The sequence below is a fragment of the Rhinatrema bivittatum genome, chromosome 4 (genome assembly GCF_901001135.1).
Source record: "Rhinatrema bivittatum chromosome 4, aRhiBiv1.1, whole genome shotgun sequence".
NCBI classification, from domain to species: Eukaryota; Metazoa; Chordata; class Amphibia; order Gymnophiona; family Rhinatrematidae; genus Rhinatrema; species Rhinatrema bivittatum.
In genome coordinates, this window is record NC_042618.1 from 107806613 (window position 1) to 107826499 (window position 19887).

Here is a 19887-nt window from a genome sequence, read left to right on the forward strand (position 1 = left end):
TCGGATTGGCGACGGCGCCGCGCACCTTCACCAAGATCATGGTAGTCGTGGCGGCAGCTCTCCGGAAGGAGGGCATCCTGGTTCATCCTTATCTGGACGATTGGCTCCTCCGGGCGAAGTCATTCGATCATGGACGCTCAGCGGTGACTCGAGTAGTACGGTTTCTACATTCCCTGGGATGGGTAGTGAACTTCTCCAAGAGCTCCCTCATGCCCTCGCAACGCTTGGGTTTTTTTTGGGGGGCGACCTTCGACACCCTACTGGGCAAAGTTTTTCTGCGCCAGAACAAAGCTCAATCCTTGCGGGATCACACACGACGGTTCTCTGCGTTACCAGAGCCCACCTCCTGGGACTACCTGCAACTCCTGGGAGTGAGGGGGTCCACCATCGACCTTGTACCTTGGGCTTTCGCACACCTCAGGACCTTACAGTGGGCGCTCCTCTCCCGTTGGAAACCAGTATCGCAGGACTACCAGATGATTCTCCCACTCCCGCAGAATGCCAGGGACAGTCTGGGCTGGTGGTTGGATCCGCCGAACCTGGCCCGTGGCGTGTCCCTCGATCTGCCAAATTGGGTGGTGGTGACCACCGATGCCAGTCTAGCAGGCTGGGGTGCAGTCTGCGATCGAAGCGCCATGCAGGGGACGTGGTCCACGGTGGAGGCGAAGTGGTCAATCAACCGTCTGGAAACCAGAGCGGTCCGGCTAGCTCTGCGACATTTCCTCCCGCTTCTTCGGAACCGGGAAGTCAGAATCCTATCGGACAACGCTACCACCGTGGCCTACATCAACCGACAAGGAGGCACGCGCAGCCCGCGCTCGAGGCGGCGCTGCTGATGCAATGGGCGGAGCGTCATCTCGTCCGGCTAGCGGCCTCGCACATCGCCGGTGTGGACAACGTCCAGGCGGACTTCCTCAGTCGTCAACTGCTGGACCCTGGAGAGTGGTCTCTCTCCGACAAAGCGATGCAACTTCTCGTCCATCGGTGGGGGGCCCCCCACTTGGATCTGATGGCGTCCGCTCTCAACGCCAAGGCTCCACGCTTCTTCAGTCGCCGGAGAGAGCGCAGCGCGGAGGGAGTGGATGCCCTGGTCCTCCCGTGACCGCCACATCTTCTGCTCTACGCTTTTCCACCATGGCCCCTGGTGGGCAGGATGCTCCGCAGAATAGAAAGCCATCAGGGGACCGTGGTTTTCATCGCCCCAGAATGGCCCAGGCGACCCAGGTTTGCGGACCTGCTACAGCTGGTGATCGACGGGCCAATCAGGCTGGGGCACCTCCCCCAGCTCCTACATCAGGGCCCGGTATTTTTCGAGCAGGCAGAACTCTTCTGTCTTGTGGCCTGGCTTTTGAGAGGCGCCGCCTCCGGCGTCGGGGCTACCCGGAGGCGGTAGTATCCACGCTATTGCGGGCAAGAAAGACATCGACATCGGCGGCCTATGTTCGAGTCTGGAAGGTGTTCGAGCTGTGGTGTACCAGCCAGGCCACGAGACCCGCTAAGGCTTCTGTACCTCAGATCCTTCAGTTTCTACAGGCGGGGGTGGAAAAAGGGCTCGCCTATAATTCACTACGGGTTCAGGTGGCCGCCCTTGGTTCGCTGTTGAGCGATGGGGGCTCTCTTCTACAGTATCCTGACATTGCTCGTTTTCTCAAGGGTGGCAAGCATATGCGTCCTCCGTTACGGAACCCTTGTCCCTCCTGGAGTCTTAACCTTGTGCTTCGCTCCCTGTCGGGACCACCGTTTGAGCCGCTGCGCAGCGCAACGATAAAGGATCTCACTCTCAAGACTGTATTTCTTGTGGCCATCTGTTCCGCTCGACGCATCTCGGAGCTGCAGGCTCTGTCGTGTAGAGAGCCCTATCTCCGTTTCTCCGACTCTGGAGTTTCGCTTCGCACCGTTCCCTCCTTCCTTCCGAAGGTGGTTTCTGCATTCCATGTGAACCAGACGGTGGAGTTGCCATCCTTCTCTTCCTCAGAGCCGAAGTCTCTCCGTCTCTTGAATGTCAAGCGCACTCTGCGCCTCTATCTGGAGGCTACAAATGAGTTCCGGACCTCTGACCATCTCTTCGTACTCTGGGCCGGTCCTAAGAAGGGGTCTCAGGCCTCGAAGACTACCATTGCCAGATGGCTGAAGGCCGGCATTGCTGCTTCCTACATTGGGGCGGGTCGGACTCCCCCACCCGGAATCGTAGCGCATTCTACACGTTCTCAGGCGGCACCTCGCCTCTTCAGTCTCTGGACACTTTGGCGAGCAGGTTCTCCGAGCAGGCCTCGCAGGACCCCACCCGATTTAGGGAAGCTTGGGTACATCCCACTGTCTGGACTGATCCAGGTACGTACAAGGAAAAGAAAATTATTACTTACCTGCTAATTTTCGTTCCTGTAGTACCATGGATCAGTCCAGACGCCCACCGCGTTTGGGTTCTTGATCCTGCTCAGCTCTGCGCTACTTCTTGCTCGCAGTGTTCTGTGTCTTCACAGTCGTTTCTTTTCGCTGTTTTTCACAGCTCCCTACAAGTTGGTAGGATGTTTGCAGTTACTTGTTGCGGTTACAATTGTTTTCATTATCTGTTTCCACAAACTTGATCCTTCGGGGGTTTCTACTCTGGCTTTGATATACTCGATACTGAACTCCTGCAGAGGGGGTAGTAGTATATATGGATACGCCCCCTCAAAGCTTGTGCTGACTCCATCTGCTGGATTGGGGACATAACCCACTGTCTGGACTGATCCATGGTACTACAGGAACGAAAATTAGCAGGTAAGTAATAATTTTCTTTTATATGTAAAATCTTACTTCTCACTAACTTTCTGACATGCTTGCAACATCAGTTAGGTTTCTCTGAAAATTCTTTAATCCAAATAAAAGTAAGGTTAGCCAAGTGATTACAATTAAAACAGTTTGTTTTGTAAATAGAGTGATTTTAAGTTGAGAGCAGATAGATATAGGTTCTACTTTCACATGCTGATCAGATATGAATAGAAAAAAGAGGTACCTCTCAGAGGACCTGCAATATGTCCGGTATTTGTATAGCAGCTGTGTACAAGCAAGGGTAGGCAACCTCCAGTCCTCTTGGGCATCAGTCTACTTGGGTCTGCAGGATACCCCTAATGAAAATGCCCGAGATAAACTTGTATCCAGTTAAAACAGTGTGCATGCAAATCTAACTTGGGCATATTTATTAGGGATATCCTGAAAAGCCAAGCAGATTGGTGTCCATAAGGACTGAAGGTTGTCTACCCCTCTAGGCATAAGAGGAAGATAAGGTAATAGACCTGTACATCTGTTTCTTTCTGCACTGTGCTTTTGAGGGGGAATGATTAAACTATATGTCTGCCCAGACTGCAGAGGCTGATTGGAGTGATGAGAACTGCATAGGAACCAGAAAGTCAAGACTTGTCAGAGTAGGATGCGTGAAAAAAGTAAAATGCCCTAGGATAATGTATCTGCAAATGAGAGAGCTCTATGTAAAATCAGTTTTCCCAAATAAAGGCAAATTAATGCACTAGTAGGGAGGGATTTGGGAAAATTCATCTCATTCACCTGATAGAACCTGTAAATCCCCAGGTGGGACCATCTGGAAATGCTGAAGGAAGAAAAAAGCGCGGAGCTGATTGGTGTGGCTGATGTAAGAACTTTCCTGCAGGCCTGTCAGAGCACTAAGCTGCTTCTCCAGGACAAGCTGGAGCAGGTAGCTAACTCTGAACTGGGCAGCAGTAATACAGCAATGGCCCTGGAGTCAGAGAGGCGCAAACAGGCCAGCTCTGAGTGGGAGATCCAAGTACTGGAGCAGAAGATCACATATCTCAAGAACGTAGCAAAATCGTAAGCACTCATTTTCTTGTCTATATCAATTAATTTACACTGCATTTAAAGCCACATCTCTATAAAATGTGGCTTCTTGAATGACTTAGTCTATTAGAGAGCAGAATGCTTAATAATTAACCTTATTTAATTCAATGTATAACCCACCAGATTGAAAGAATACTCCCAGTGGACAACAAAATGACGCCACAGATGGTGAACCATGTGACATTCAAATAAACATGTATAAATAATATCATGTAGCCAGTGTTAAACTAACTAAACAAATCAAACCCTTACATATGTTAATAGTAGGGGGTAGGGTACAGAAGATATTAAGGTACCCTTACATAAGAAATGCTATACTGGGTCAGACAAAAGGTCCATCAAGCCTAGCATCCTATCTTCGATAGTGGCCAATCCATGTCACAAGTACCTGCAGACCCCTATCCATCTTGCTCATAACCAAGGATAAGTAGTGGCTTTCCCAAATCTACATGACTAATGATGGTTTATGGACTTTTCCTCCTGAAACTTGTCTAAACCCTTTTTAAACCCAGTTAACTAATTGCTTTCTTCACTTCCTCTAGCAACACATTTCACAGTTTAAGTATGCAGTGAGTAAAAAATATTCTCTGATTTGTTATGACTGTACTACCTATTAGCTTCAAGGAGTGTCCTCTAGATCTAATGCTTTTTGTAAGGGTAAATAACCATTCCCTGTTTATTGGTTCCACCCCACTCAATATTTTACAGACCTCTGTCTCCTCTCCAAACCAAAGAGCTCTAATCTGTTTATCCTCACCACATAGGGGAGTCATTCCATCCCCTTTATGAATTTGGTCGCCTTTCTCTGTACTTTTTCTAGCTCCACCATATTTTCTTTTGAGATGGGATGATCAGAACTGTACACAGTACTCAAGAAATGGTTGTACCATAGATCGATAGAAATGCCTTATGACATTGTCTGTTTTATTTTCCATTTCTTTCCTAATAATACCTAATATTCGACTTGCTTTTTTTTAACCACCGCTATGCCCTGGGCTAAGGATTTCAAAGTATTATCCATGATAATTCCAAGATTATTTTCCCGGATGATGATGCCTAATATGGAATTCAGCATCTTATCCCTATAGTTTGGATATTCTTTCCTGTTTGCATCACTTTGAACTTGTCCACATTAAATTTTATCTGCCATTTAGATGCCCATTTAGATGCAATTCCTCATGATTGGCTCATGATCTAACAACTTTGAATAATTTTGTGTCATCTGCAGATTTAATCACCTTACTCATCTCTTTCTTTTCCAGATCATTTATGAATATATTAAAAAGCACTGGTCCCAGTATGAATCCCTGGGGTTCTCCACTATTTACCTGTCTGCACTGAGAAATGACCACTCTTTTGTGCTTTCTGTTTCCTATCCTTTAGCCAGTTACTAGTCCACAATAGGAAGTTGCCTCCTGTCCAATGACTTATTCATTTCCTGTTGAGTCTCTCTCTCACGAGGGATTTTGTCAAATGCTTTCTGAAAATTCAGATACACTATATTTTTTGACTCACTCTTGTCCACATATTTGTTAACACCTTCAAAAAAGATTTGTGAGGCAAGACTTCCCTTTGTTAAATCAATGTTGCTCTGCCCCATTACCCTGAGACTATCCAGATGGTCAGTAATTTTGTTCTTCAGAATAGCTTCTACCATTTGACCAGCACCAGTGTCAGGCTCACTGATCTGTAGTTTCCCAATTCACCCCTAGAACCTTCTTTAAATAAATATGGGTATTATGTTGGCCGCTCTCCGATCTTCAGGTACCTTAGGTGATCTGAATAAGAATTTAGAGATTACTAATAATAAGTCTGTCATTTTCTTTTTGAGTTCTTTCAGAACTCTGGGGGGTGTATACCATCTGGTTCTAGTGATTTATTATTTTTTAGTTTGAAAATTTGCACTATTACATCTTCCTGGTTGCCATGTTGTGTGTCTATAATATTTGCTGGGTTTTTTCCTTTTCTAGGATAGAGGACACAAATCCCAAGGAAAGCAAAGCCATTAAGGAGCAGGTAGAAGACATGGAGAAGCTTCTGGTGCTGCTTAGAGAACAAGCAGGGTGCAAGAGGAAGGATCTGGAGGAGGTACAGGACCAGCAGGCCTTTCTGCAAGAAAGCCGCAGGCATCTGCTCTGGGTGAGGAACATCAAGGAGAAGCTCTCCAGTGAGGAATCAGGCTGTGACGTGGCTTCTGCTGAGCAGCTGCTGAAGGAGCATCAGTACCTGCTGAAAGAGATCCAGAGTCAAAAACAGAGGTAAGACGCCTACAGGACTATAATGTGTGAGGAAGAATCGAGAGAGGAGATCCCAATGTCTTTGATCTTTTCACTGATAAATAACTGACAGTGAAGTACACAGTTATTAACATGACCAATTTTACATGTCATTTCTCCATGAATCATCAGTAAAATCAAAGAAAAACCATGCAGTGACAGACATGCTTGATATGGTGTAGATTTGATTGGCTCCCACACAAATCCCATTTTCCGAGTCAACTGGCTTAGTACATTAAGGGCCGGATTTTAAAAGCCCTGCACGCTGGCGCGCCTATTTTGCATAGGCTGCCGGCGAGCGCACAGCCCCGGGACGCGCGTAAGTCCCAGGGCTTCGTAAAAGGGGCAGGGAGGGGGCGTGTCTGGGGCGTGTCCGGGTCAGGGGGCGGTTTGGGGCAGGACCGGGGGCGTGGCGCCGGCCCGGGGGCGTGGTCGAGGCCTCCGGACCAGCCCCCGGGTTGGGTGATGGCGCGCCAGCAGCCCGCTGGCGCGGGCAGATTTACGCCTGGGGGCGGTTTAGATAGGGCCGGGGGTGTTGGTTAGGTAGGGGAAGGGAGGGGAAGGTGCAGTGGGGGGGAAAGAAAGTTCCCTCTGAGGCCGCTCCGATTTCGCGCGTATCTTATAAAATCCGGGGTCGGCGCGCGCAAGGGGGTGCACATTTGTGCAACCTGTGCACGCCGAGACCAGCGTGCGCTGCCTGTTCCCTCCGAGGCCGCTCCGATTTCGGAGCGGCCTCGGAGGGAACTTTCCTTCACCCTCCCCCCACCTTCCCCTCCCTTCCCCTACCTAACCCACCCCCCAGCAGGCTGCTGGCGCGCCGTCAACCGACCCGGAGGCTGGTCCGGAGGCCTCGACCACGCCCCCGGGCCGGCGCCACGCCCCCGGGCCCGCCCCTGAAACGCCACGGCACGCCCCTGAAACGCCGCGTCGTTTCGGGAACGCCCCGACATGCCCCCTCCCCGCCCCTTTGACAAAGCCCCGGGACTTACGCGCGTCCCAGGGCTCTGCGCAAGCCGGCGGCCTATGCAAAATAGGCGCGCCGGCGCGCATAAATCTGCCCGGATTTCCGCACGCAGGGCATTTAAAATCCGCCCGTAAGTCTATTCCATGTTACTGTTGCTAGTAATAGCATTGGCTATTTTCTAAGTCAACTTAATTAATAGCAGGTAATGGACTTCTCCTCCAAGTACTTATCCAATCCTTTTTTAAACACAGCTACACTAACTGCACTAACCACATCCTCTGACAACAAATTCCAGAGTTTAATTGTGTGTTGAGTAAAAAAGAACTTTCTCCGATTAGTTTTAAATGTGCCACATGCTAACTTCATGGAGTGCCCCCTAGTCTTTCTACTATCCGACAGAGTAAATAACCGATTCACATCTACCCGTTCTAGACCTCTCATGATTTTAAACACCTCTATCATATCCCCCCCTCAGTCGTCTCTTCTCCAAGCTGAAAAGTCCTAACCTCTTTAGTCTTTCCTCATAGGGGAGCTGTTCCATTCCCCTTATCATTTTGGTCGCCCTTCTCTGTACCAGGTGCATTAAACTACTTAATGCATTCAAAATGAATAGCATAAACATTTTTTGTAAATATGACCTAATAAGTATGACCCTGTGTGTCTGTGCAGATTTAATCAGCTGAAAGAACTGGGCCAGAAGTTGTCACGGAGCAAACACGGCAGCACCGGGGACGTGCATGAACACATGGAGAGGCTCCTTGACGAGCAGGCCGATCTGGAGCAGATGTGGCTGCAGAGAGAGAAAAAGCTCGAGGAGGGGCTACAGCTGCAGCAGTTTCTTCGGGAGGCAGACGGTGTTCAGATGGCACTCAGCATTCATGAAGTTTACCTTCGTGCTAATGACCTTGGGGTAAGCCTCTGACAAGGACATTCCCCTGAGCTCTCACCCTGAATAGCATTGGGTGAACTGCAACCTTCAGAGCTAGCAAGGATTCAGGGTGAACCTCAAAGGTTTCCAAGCACAGGAGGCGAGCTTCTTTCAGTGGAAAGGAGGCCTCTAAATGAGGGGTCATGGAATGAGGATGAAAGGGGACAGACTCAGGAGTAATCTTAGGAAATATTTCTTTACAGAGAAGGGTGGTGGATGCATGGAACAGCCTCCCAGTAGAGGTGGTGGAGACAAAATTCAGTAAATGGCTTTAAGAAAGCATGGGATAAATACAAGGGATTTCTAAGGACATGATGGGCATTATAAAGCTAAATTAATTGGGTGGATGGGCAGACTAAATGGGTCATGCAGTACTTTTCTTTTTCTGCAATATTCTTTTGAATATCCGGTCATGTTTAAAGTTATTCTGCGTAGCAATGCAGAAACAGATGCACTGGGCCCAGATCGGAGTAGGACGCTGCTGCGATCCAGGCCGCACAAAGATTTCTCTTGAAGGTACAAGGGGATGGGAGGGATACAGTTGGGGTGGAGGTGAGGGGGGGGGGGGGGGGTGAGCAATCTGAAAAGAAACCCATTTAAAAACAAAACAAACAGAACCGAGAGTGGTGGGAGGGGGAGGGAATGAGGCAGGAACCCTGACCCAATTTTTTTTTTAACTTAAGATGCCGCCGATTCGAGGAGTAGGGAGCAGTGGGCCAAGGCTTCGGAGCTGAACTGAAAGGGAGGAGGGGTCCTGGTTAGGGCCTGTGGGCCTGCGATTTCTCCGGGGGGGGGGGGGGGTGCATCGCTATTTAACCAGCTATATTCTTTTCAATGTAGCCGGTTATGTGATAAGTTATCCGGCCACATGAGGCTGCGTAACTTTAGACCTGCTCTGAAGCAGGTCAAAGGTTATCCAGCTAACCGAACTCAATATACCCGATTTTCGGCTAGGTTAGCTGGATATCTCAGCCCCTCCCCGGAATGCCCCTGGAACACCCCTTTTTTTATCTGGCTAAATGCACTGACATTTCTCCCGCAAATCTGGGGAAAATCTGACCAGATTCAACTCAGACTTAACAATTTATGGGAATCGACATTAAATCTGTCTTTTTGGGCCCCAGGGAACTGGGTGAAGTTACTCAAACTGCAGTTCCCTGTACGTACCCGGATCAGTCCAGACAGTGGGTTGAGCCTCCTTTCCAGCAGATGGAGACAGAGAAAAACTCGAAGGGTATCCTGAATCAGGACAGTGCTCACCCTGCGTCCCTTCAGTATTTCTCTGTCTCCAGTAGATGAAGGTGGCAGAACCTGCGGTTCCCTTTTTTTTTTTTTTTTCATATATTCCTATCTTTGAGGAAGTTTCTTTCCCTCATCTTTCCTTTCTGGATCAAGCAAGTACTACATTTATTTGGAAATTCTAATTTATCATTTCAGGGGGAAGGTGGCCGTGAGCTGCCTTTCTCCCTCAGTGTTCACTCTTATACGCCTCCCTGAGACAGTTTTAAATCCTAGGGGGGGGGGGGGTTAAGCCATTTAGACGGATAACTCAAAAATTATCCGCTTAAATGACAAGTATGGCATATTCAACCAATATAAGTACTTATCCGGCTACAATTTAGCTAGATAAGTGGTTGAATATGCCACATTTGCCATGTAGACCGTTAATTTTTGAGTTATCCGTCTAAATGGCTTTTGAATATTGACCCTTGAATTTTTTTGACTCTTAAAAATTAAAATACAACTAGTCCCCAGCCACCAGTATGTTCCATGTGTCCCGTGGAAGTGTGAAGCAGAAGGTATCATTTCATTTCTGGGAGAAAGAGAGAGAAAGAGAATTAAGCCTCCATAAACTCATTGCTGGCCAGACCTTTCCCAAGGGCACACTGGAAGTTGTGCAATCTGTAGAGCTGTGCAAATAAAAAAGATGGCAAACCAGTTTGATGAACCTGCTAGAAGGTCACAGATTCGTCAGATTAGTTCAGTGAAATTCACCTGGTTTGAGTCTGAGCTTAAGAGAACAATTTTCAAAGCCATCAATGTGGGTAAATAGCGATTTATGCCTAAAGAACGATTAACTGAAAATCATGCTGTCCCAGCCCCTTAATACAGCCAACAGCAGGAGCAGGGATCTATAGCCTGTGTGCTTTCAGCTGCATTGACGGGGAGGAAAATAAGAGACGCAGGTTGCATTTTCAACTCTGTGCATGTTCTTTTCCATGGGAAAATTGCCTGCACCTAAAGCAGATGCAGATGTCCATGGATGCTGTGCAGCCATGGCATGTTTCAGAAATGAAACTGTGCAGGTACTTCCTCTTCAAAAACTGGAGCAAAGTCCCCTGGGAAAAACATACCTTCGGGCTTTGTCTCAAAATGGACAGTTTCAAATTTATCCTCTATATTTTCCCATATCTCTAACCACTGTCAAAAGGTTAAAAATGAACAGCTGGAAATAGATCCTCACCACTCGCTTTATTTCTGGCTGTACTGATCTTTCAAATCTCAGAGAATCTAAAGCTAAAACTGGAAATTTGGACAGTTTTTTCCTGTGGCATACACGTCCACTAAGCTACACTGTGTACCGAGAATGAGTAATAGACTAACTCATCAATTCCAAATTTCAGTGCAGCAGCACTAGCCTATTCTTACCTCTGTTGCATCCCATTTGGGTCTTATTGATAGATATTCTTTCTGTTTTTTTCCCAAACTATTGCATTTCTTATATTTTTGAAATAAAAAGTGTGCATGTTTACTATGCCATACACTTTTGTACAAATCTCCTTCCAGGGGTGGTCTTCTCAGTGATTTGGGCTGCATTCCTGCTTTACAGAGTCTGATGTCCGCATGGGCTTCTCATAAGAATCAGCACAGCAGATTCATGCTGCTGGGAGGAGCTTTGAAAACATTAACATCTGCTCGGGATGGAATGAAGTAAAAATCAGAATGGCGTGGGGGATGTTCATGATTTTATCCGTGCATTGTAACTTCCAATTGAATTATCTAAAAAAAAAAAGCCATAATGCCATTTTGTATTTATTTTATTACATTTATAATGGCTGCTTTGACTAACAGCAAAAAAAATGAAGCCAAAAGAAATATCTGAGGTTTCTGTCTTTTTACCTCCAGGACGGGCTGGATACCACGCGGGGCCTGCTGAAACGGCACGAGGGGTTTGAGAGGCTGCTGACAGCGCTGGGCCACCGCGTCAAACTGATGGGGCAGCAAGGAAGCAGACTTGTGCAGGACCGGCATTTCGCTTCCCTGCTGTAGGTCTCGTCATTTTCCGTTAGTGTTGTAATTTGGGCACGAAGAGAAGAGATGAGAGTATGAGAAAAACAGAAGAGCTGGATGGAGGTGAAGGGCACGCCAAAAATATATGAATCAAAAAATGCATGAATGCTTAACTTAGGGAGGATAACTTTCAAGCAACTACACATGGCGGCACCATACAAAAAACATCCAAATGGCAGATGAAATTTAATGTGGAAAAGTGCAAGGTGATGCATATAGGGAAAAATAACCCATGCTATAATTACACGATGTTGGGTTCCATATTAGGTGCTACAACCCAAGAAAGAGATCTAGGTGTCATAGTGGATAACACATTGAAATCGTCGGTTCAGTGTGCTGCGGCAGTCAAAAAAGCAAACAGAATGTTGGGAATTATTAGAAAAGGAATGATGAATAAAACGGAAAATGTCATAATGCCTCTGTATCGCTCCATGGTGAGACCGCACCTTGAATACTGTGTACAATTCTGGTCGCCGCATCTCAAAAAAGATATAATTGCGATGGAGAAGGTACAGAGAAGGGCTACCAAAATGATAAGGGGAATGGAACAACTCCCCTATGAGGAAAGACTAAAGAGATTAGGACTTTTCAGCTTGGAGAAGAGACGACTGAGGGGGGGATATGATAGAGGTGTTTAAAATCATGAGAGGTCTAGAACGGGTAGATGTGAATCGGTTATTTACTCTTTCAGATAGTAGAAGGACTAGGGGACACTCCATGAAGTTAGCATGGGGCACATTTAAAACTAATCGGAGAAAGTTCTTTTTTACTCAACGCACAATTAAACTCTGGAATTTGTTGCCAGAGAATGTGGTTCGTGCAGGTAGTATAGCTGTGTTTAAAAAAGGATTGGATAAGTTCTTGGAGGAGAAGTCCATTACCTGCTATTAGGTTCACTTAGAGAATAGCCACTGCCATTAGCAATGGTTACATGGAATAGACTTAGTTTTTGGGTACTTGCCAGGTTCTTATGGCCTGGATTGGCCACTGTTGGAAACAGGATGCTGGGCTTGATGGACCCTTGGTCTGTCCCAGTATGGCATTTTCTTATGTTCTTATGTTCTTATGTGGCTGCGCATATTTTTACCATAGTATTTTATAATCCACGCACATGATATATACACATTTTATAAAATATGCAGATCTCTACCCAGCAACATATGTGGGAATGTAGGCTTATGCACGAATACATGCAATGCATAGAAACATGTATTTATAAGTACATTGAACACGCATACTTTTCCTATGTATTTAAAAAAAAATATATGCGTGTATATTTTACACACGAAAGTAAAGGAGGACGTACTCATGTGAGCCCCGATCTATGAGCGATAAGTCGGCCAATTTTAAAACATGCGCGCGTCAAGGAATTTACCAGTTTTACCAATTAGTCCACCAGTTGGCTCAGTCCTTCTCCAGGTCATCGAGAACTTCCTGATTCTCCAGCCTGAACTCCCCCCCCCAGTCCCCCCTGACCTCCCACCCAGTCACGTTTAATATCACGTATGCCAGATCATTAGCAGGTATAAGAATTTGCAAGTAAAGTGGAAAATGAACGCACATGTCAATAGCAACTTCTGCGTGTGAGTGTTAGCTATGTCCTGCCCTCCCCTTTTTTACATGCATTTATGTGCACTCAGAAATGAAAATACAGTCGTATACTTGACTTTTATAAAATACGGAGTACGTGAGTAGAGGCTACATACACTTGTATATGCTAATTTTTACGTGCTTTGAAAGTAATTTTCAAAGGAGTTACATGTGTAAATGTAACATACTATTGTAGCAATTTTAAAAAGTCATTTACACACATAAAGGGGGGATTTTCAAAAGAATTTACATGTGTAAATGTAACTACCATTGTAGCAATTTTCAAAAGCCATTTATCTGCGTAAAGTGCACGTTTGCAGTAAATCCTATGGAGAATTCAATGGCATATATTGTAGCAATTTTCAAAAGTCCAGTTACTTGAGTAAAGTGCATTTTCATGCGTAAAACACAGTTTTACGCATGTAAATGCTTTTTAAAATCAGGCCCAAAGTGCATATACATGTGCATTTAATATGGATAGTTCAATGGCATATATGGTAGCAATTTTCAAAGGCCCGCTTGCATGGGTAAAATGCATTTATACGTGTTATACCAGTTTTTAAGCATGTAAGTGCTTTTTAAAACCAGGCGCATAATGTCTTGAAAATTCTCCTTTAAGTCAGTTTGCCACCTTAGAGTTAATAAGCTTTGGAGTATTCAGTTTTGTAGTGTTTCTGGCTATTGTGCCTCTTCTAAATTGGTCTGGCAGTTTTGTAGCTGTTTCTGCCATTTTAGCTGCCCCCCCTCCCCTTCAATTTATGTGTTTTTGAGGAAGTTTCTGTGTTTATCTAAACATTCCTGTAGCAGTTTATGAATACCTTAAAGGTGGCATTAAATAGAGACATGATGTTGATTTTATACATAGAGAATTCAGTGCCCTGTGCTGAAACAGTGAGAAGCATCCCTTCCCACAAGCCTCTCCCTTCACCAAGTAGGTGACACGAATAGATCTCAAAGATGTCAGCTCTCAAAGATATGCCCTGTGTCACCACACTATTGACACCCCTCCAGCTTGGACCCTGGGCACGTTAAATGGAAATACAGATATCTGAATGAACCAGGTAGATGCGCAAGAAATTGTCAGAGACCACGAGTTATGCATCTAGAATTAATCATCTAAAGTTAGGTGTCTAAAAACATAGAGGTCAATTTTCGAAAACCTGGATAGTTAGCCAGATAAGTTGTTAAGGATATTCTGTTTATCCCGCTGAATATCCTCTAATAAAGTTATTCAGGTAAGCCTACCCGGATATCTAATCAACTATGTTTGAATATCGCTGGGTAGATTACAGAGTTATCCAGGTACATGTACTTGGATACCTTTAAGCTTATAAGAATATAGTCAGTTAAGCAGCAATCTGGCTTTAAAAGAAAAAATAGCCTAGTGGGCCAGGCATCCCGATTCCTCGAACCTCACCCCAGAGCCACAAAAATGAGGTCTGCTGGTCTGAGCCCCCAAACCCCTCCAAACATTGATGCAAAGGTTAAGGGCTATGGGGCCATTTGTCACCCTTACCCCCTTCGATTGGCCAAGAAAAGACTTATCTCTGGCCCCTTTGCACTCCCCCTCCACCCAGTATCCTCCCTAACTCCTTACCACTGCCGGGATAGCGGTACTGTCATGCCACACAAGACGGCAATGCTGGAAGTCTGTGGGAGCGATATGAGAGTACCATTCAGTGTTGATAAAGGGGTAGATTTTAAAAGAAGCGCACGCGGCCTACATGTTTGCTTGCCACCCGGCGCGCGCACATGTACGCCCGGTTTTATAACATGCACGCACAAACTATAAAATCCTGGGTCGGCACGTGCAAGGGGGTGCACAATTGTGCACCTTGCACATGCCGATCCGCGCTGAGAGGGACCTTCCGTTCCCCCTAGCCTGACCTTCCCACCCCTTCCCCTAACCTTTCCCCCCCCAGCCCTACTCTAACCCCCACCAAAATTTATTTCTTACCTTTTGCGCCTGTTACGAGCGCCAGCAGCTTGCCGGCACGCGATCCTCTGACACAGTGGCAATGGCAGCTCTATCGGAGGCCTCTGGCCCCACTCCCGGACTGCCCCGGACCGCCCCTTTTGTAAAGCCCCGGGACTTACACGCGTCCCGGGGCTTTACGTGCGCCGCCGGGCCTTTTTAAAATAGGCCCAGCGCGCGCAACCTTTTAAAAATCTGGCCCAAAAGGTTTGGAGGATGTTGGGTGGGGTGGGGGAAGAGGGTTGAGGTTGGTTGGGGGAGGAGGAGAGTGAGGAGGAGCTTGAGGTAAGCCTTTACTTGGCCTACTGCAGGAGAAGGACTGGGGTAGAAGCAGTGATCAGCCCCATACCTCTTAACCTTTACATCAGTATTTGAGGGGGGATTCAGGCCGGCAGGCCCTATTTTTGTGGCGCTGGGATGGAGGGCGGGAAATTAAATCTCAAATCCAGATAAGCTGTTTTTTCTTTTAAATTTAGATATCCATGTAATTGACTATATTATTTTGAATATAGCTGGTTAAGCTTAAAGATACTCGGGAACGCGTTCCCAGATAACATTTGAAGTATTTGTGACCATTTAATTTAATTTAATTTAATTTAATTTATTTAGCTGACTCCAAATATCAGAGCTAGCCAGATAAGTTACCCAGCTAATTCACCCCCATCCTTGAATGCCTACAAAATGTTCCTAAGTTATCTGACTAAATTTTACCTGGATAATGACTTATTCAAATAAAATTTAGCTTGATAAGTGCTAGTGCTATTTAAACATTAACACTTATCCGGATAACTCAAAAGTTATTCTGATAAATGCCTTTGAATATTGACCTCAGGATGTTTACAGGCGTGGTCTTGTGACTGGACATACACATCTCATTGTCAGTATGTTAGATGACTTTAAAGTTTTGGGAAAACATAGGGAAAAAAAAGTGCATAAAGCCTGGAAGTTGATTTTTTTTTTTTTTGCACCATTAGAACATAGAAACAATAATTGTCCAGTGATTTAATTTTGTACAACTTCAGAAAGGAACAAATTCCCACAGGAAATCCTCTATAACCCAAAACTTTAATAAGAAATACTGGAACTTTTTCCTAGAAGTGTTAAATTTAAGAACTGAGTAAAAAGTCTTACGGTGCTTTTTGCACAATTCTTGGCTTGCTGAATTTTTTTTTTTCTGCAGAATTATTTTCCATGAGAGAAGTTGCTGGAAATTAAATCCTTGACCCAAAGATCTGCTATTTTAAAATTATCCAAGCAAAGGGATTCTCTGACTTTTTGCACTTTTGTAAGTCTGTTACATAAATGCATAAGGCTTGCCATACTGGGTCAGACCAAAGGTCCATCAAGCCCAGTATCCTGTTTCCCCAGCAGTGGCCAAACCAGGTCACAAGTACCTGGCAGGATGCCAAGCTGCTCATCCCAAAAATAAGCAGTGGATTTCTGCAACTCTACCGTAATAATTGTTAATAGACTTTTCCTCCAGGAACTTTTCCAAACCTTTTTTAAACGTAGCTATATTAATAGCTTTCATCACATTCTCTGGCAACGAATTCCAGAGCTTAATTTGCCTGAAACTTAAATCTGGCCTTTATTTTGCCATCTCTCACTCTACTAATACTAAAATTTGCCCTTTTTTCTGCAAGTACAAAGTTAAAGGGAAATTTACTATACTGTGATATTTTGTCACAGAATGGGCAAAATATCACGGGGCATGGTCCCACAATATTTTTGCCCCCCCCCCCCCTGGGAAAATATTGCAGCAAGATCGCCATCTTTCTTTTATTGCAGAAAACTCTACAATAAAAAATAACGTGGCAGAGCCGAAAAAATGCACTATGGAGGCCCATTTTACATGGGTCTGCTATTGTTTAAAGGGCCATGCATAGAGCCCAACCCTTACGCAGGGATCAAGTGAGATCCCCGCCCACTCTCGAGGTGGCGCAGCCTAAAAAATTTTTATAAAATAAAAAAATTACTTGTGCCGCAACACCCTGCCCCTTTCCCAAATCCCTCCCATTTGATCAGACATTACACCCTATCACAACCAAAGACCCCTCCATATCAAAAACAACCCATCCATTATCAGGACCCCCCCAGGATCACACCCTCTCAGCATATATCATATTCCCTGGTGTCTAGTGGGGCCTCTCCACTCCCCTTACATGAACTGAAGACCCTAGTGGTGTAGGGGACTTTGGACCACCCTTCCAACCCCCGAACCACTCCCTTATCTGAAGAAGACTTCATGGTAGTCTAGTGATGGCCAAGAGTGCCCTCTAATCCCAGAGCGGTCAATACCATTTTCCAAAATGGTGCTTGCGGCCATTTCCCCTATTACTTGATAGAGGCAAAGGCCGGTCTACGCTTCCCCATCACAAACCCCTTTTCTTGGTCAGAATCCCTTCCCCCCAACCCCCCATGCCCCCTTTCCAAAATACACATAATCCTTGGTGCTTAGTGGGCCCCCCTATCCCTCTCTTTCCCTCCCCCTCCTTATATAAAAAGGGTCTGTAGCATAGTGGGATCCCTCAAAGCCCTCTCCCCACCTCCAACCCCCCTCCCACTATTAGAAGGGTCATTGGGTGGTATAGGTTCAGCCTGGAGCGCCCCCTAGCTCCAGGCCAGTTGATACCATCTTCCAATATAGCGTTGACCGGCCTTTGTTTCTATCATGTTGACCGACCCAGAGCTAGGGGGTGCTCCATGCTGACCCTATACCACCGATGACCCTTCTTATAAGTATGGCGGGTCCGAGGGACCAAAGGTCCCCCTAGACTACCAAGCCCTTTTTTCTATAGCAGGAGGGCTACTGGGCCCACTAGGTACCAGAGATTGTGTATTTTTGGAAGGGAAGTGACTGTGGTGGGGCAGATGCTGAGGGGTGGGTTTGAAGGGGGTAATTTATTCAGTTGGGAAAGAAGGGTTTCTGATCAAGGGGAGAAGTTTGTGAAAGGGGTGAGGAGTTGCCGCATGACTGTACACTTTTTACTTTTATTTTAAGAGGCCATACCACCTTGACAAGCAGCAGGAGTGGGGTGATGGGGCTCTCTATAGACCCCCTGGGGGCATTTTTACCAATTTGAGGGTGTAATTTGGGCCTAAGTGCCATTTAACTTTTACAGCAGGACCATTGGGACAAATGGTGGTTTTTCTAATTCAGCCACATTATTTTGTGCATGTAAATTGAATGCAAAGCAGCTAATTGTAAAATCACGCGATATTATGAATAATGCACAATATCACTGCAGTATGGCCATATCATGTAATAAACAGCATTCAAGGCATATTATAGCCATAGTGCAGCTTAGTAAATCTAGGCCTTAGTCGAATAAGTTATTTGGTTAACTCTGGTTAGCAGGATAACTTAGCAGGCTAATGTAACTCCACCGAGAAATACTCATGGAATTCCCAACATTTTCTGGCTAAAATCTAGCCAGATAAATACCCCCAAATCTCCAAAATTGGCATTTAACCAGATAACTCATAAGTTACCGGGCTAATGCCGCTGAACATAGACTCCTAAAATTTTACTAAAATTATAAATATAGAGGCAAATTTTTAAATATAGCCAGCTATGTAAGTTAGCCGGATAAGATATATCTGGCTAACTTGTTCGGATATTTAGTGGCACAGCAATGCCTCTGAATATATCTGGAAAAATATTAAAATTAGATGGATAAGCTTATCTGGCTAACTTTAGACCTACTATGGGGCACATCTAACTTAGCATACACAAAAAAGTGCAAGAATAGAATAAGTTCCTGGTGAAAGGTTTAGCTGTCACAAATAATGTTTTATTTCGGCAACTCCTTAGTTTAAATACAGTCTCTTACATAGAGTCTTGAGTGCAAGTGGTGCTCCGCTGTGTTTTTGCACATCTAACTTAGCCATCTAACCCCCTAGATTTATTAAAATGTTATATTTATAGCAGAAATAGTGCCAGCGATTAAAAAAAAAAAAAAAAAAAAAGGGAGCATGGTTAGAGAGAGATCCTGTAGAGACCAATATGTTACTTTACTATTTATACCACTGTAAGAGGGGGCACTTTTAACTCGGGGTTGGGTTTGGGGGATGGTTTTACATATACAGTCATAGGTATAAACAGCAAAGTTGACATCATTGAAGATTTTCTGTCATTTGGAGTATTGAAAGGTACAAGAGGAACTGATTTGTACACTGTACTCTCTGCCTAGCTTGATGCACTCAGTCAAGTTAGGTAAAGAGTAAATTGTACAAATCAACTCCTCTTGTATCTTTCATCGCTCCAAATGACAGAAAATCTTCAATGATGTCAACTTTGCTGTTTGTACCTCTGATAGTGTATGTAAAACCAACAATATCGCATCTTTTGATGGGCTGATTTCCTTATCATATTATCGAGCTCAGTGCCACATTTCCCTGATGCACCACCACGTCTCCCAGCTTCAAAATCACCTGCTCACTTTCACTGGAAAACCATTGTGAACAATTAAAGGAACTAAGATTTGCAGAAATCAAGAGATGTTATTTGTAACTGTAGACTACATCGGGGGGGGGGGGGGGGCTTTAAGTTCCCTAAGTGCATGTATTTCTATTTTTAGAAATCATTAGTTTGCACTACAAACTGTCAGGTTCTCTGTATACACATTTCTCAGACATGCTGTACAAAAACATCTCTGATATTTAGAGTTGGATATGTCTGTTTTTTCATTTTATGTAGATTATGAGTGAGGGAGAGAAAGAGCACCTCTGTAGAGACCAATATGTAACTTTACTATTTATATCACTGTAAGAGGGGGCACGTTTAACTCAGGGTACGGTTTGGGGGTGGTTTTACATACACAGTCAGAGGTACAAACAGCAATGTTGACATCACTGAAGATTTTCTGTCATTTGGAGCGATGAAAGTTAGAAGAGGAGTTGATTTGTACACTATACTCTCTATTTAGCTTGATGCACTCTCTACCTAGCTTCAAACAAACTAGGTAGAGAGTACATTGTACAAATCAACTCCTCTTGTACATTTCATTGC

At 45.1% G+C, this 19887-nt stretch overlaps 1 protein-coding gene across 1 annotated transcript in view; it reads left to right on the forward strand.

The window, feature by feature from the left end:
* The window catches only part of SPTBN5 (spectrin beta, non-erythrocytic 5), a 341199-nt gene that overhangs the window by 113462 nt on the left and 207850 nt on the right, over positions 1–19887 (forward strand). The window contains exons 21-24 of the mRNA XM_029597445.1: positions 3568–3825; positions 5823–6110; positions 7762–8002; positions 11147–11286. Coding sequence (XP_029453305.1) covers positions 3568–3825; positions 5823–6110; positions 7762–8002; positions 11147–11286 — 927 coding nt within the window. The remainder of the gene's footprint in view (positions 1–3567; positions 3826–5822; positions 6111–7761; positions 8003–11146; positions 11287–19887) is intronic.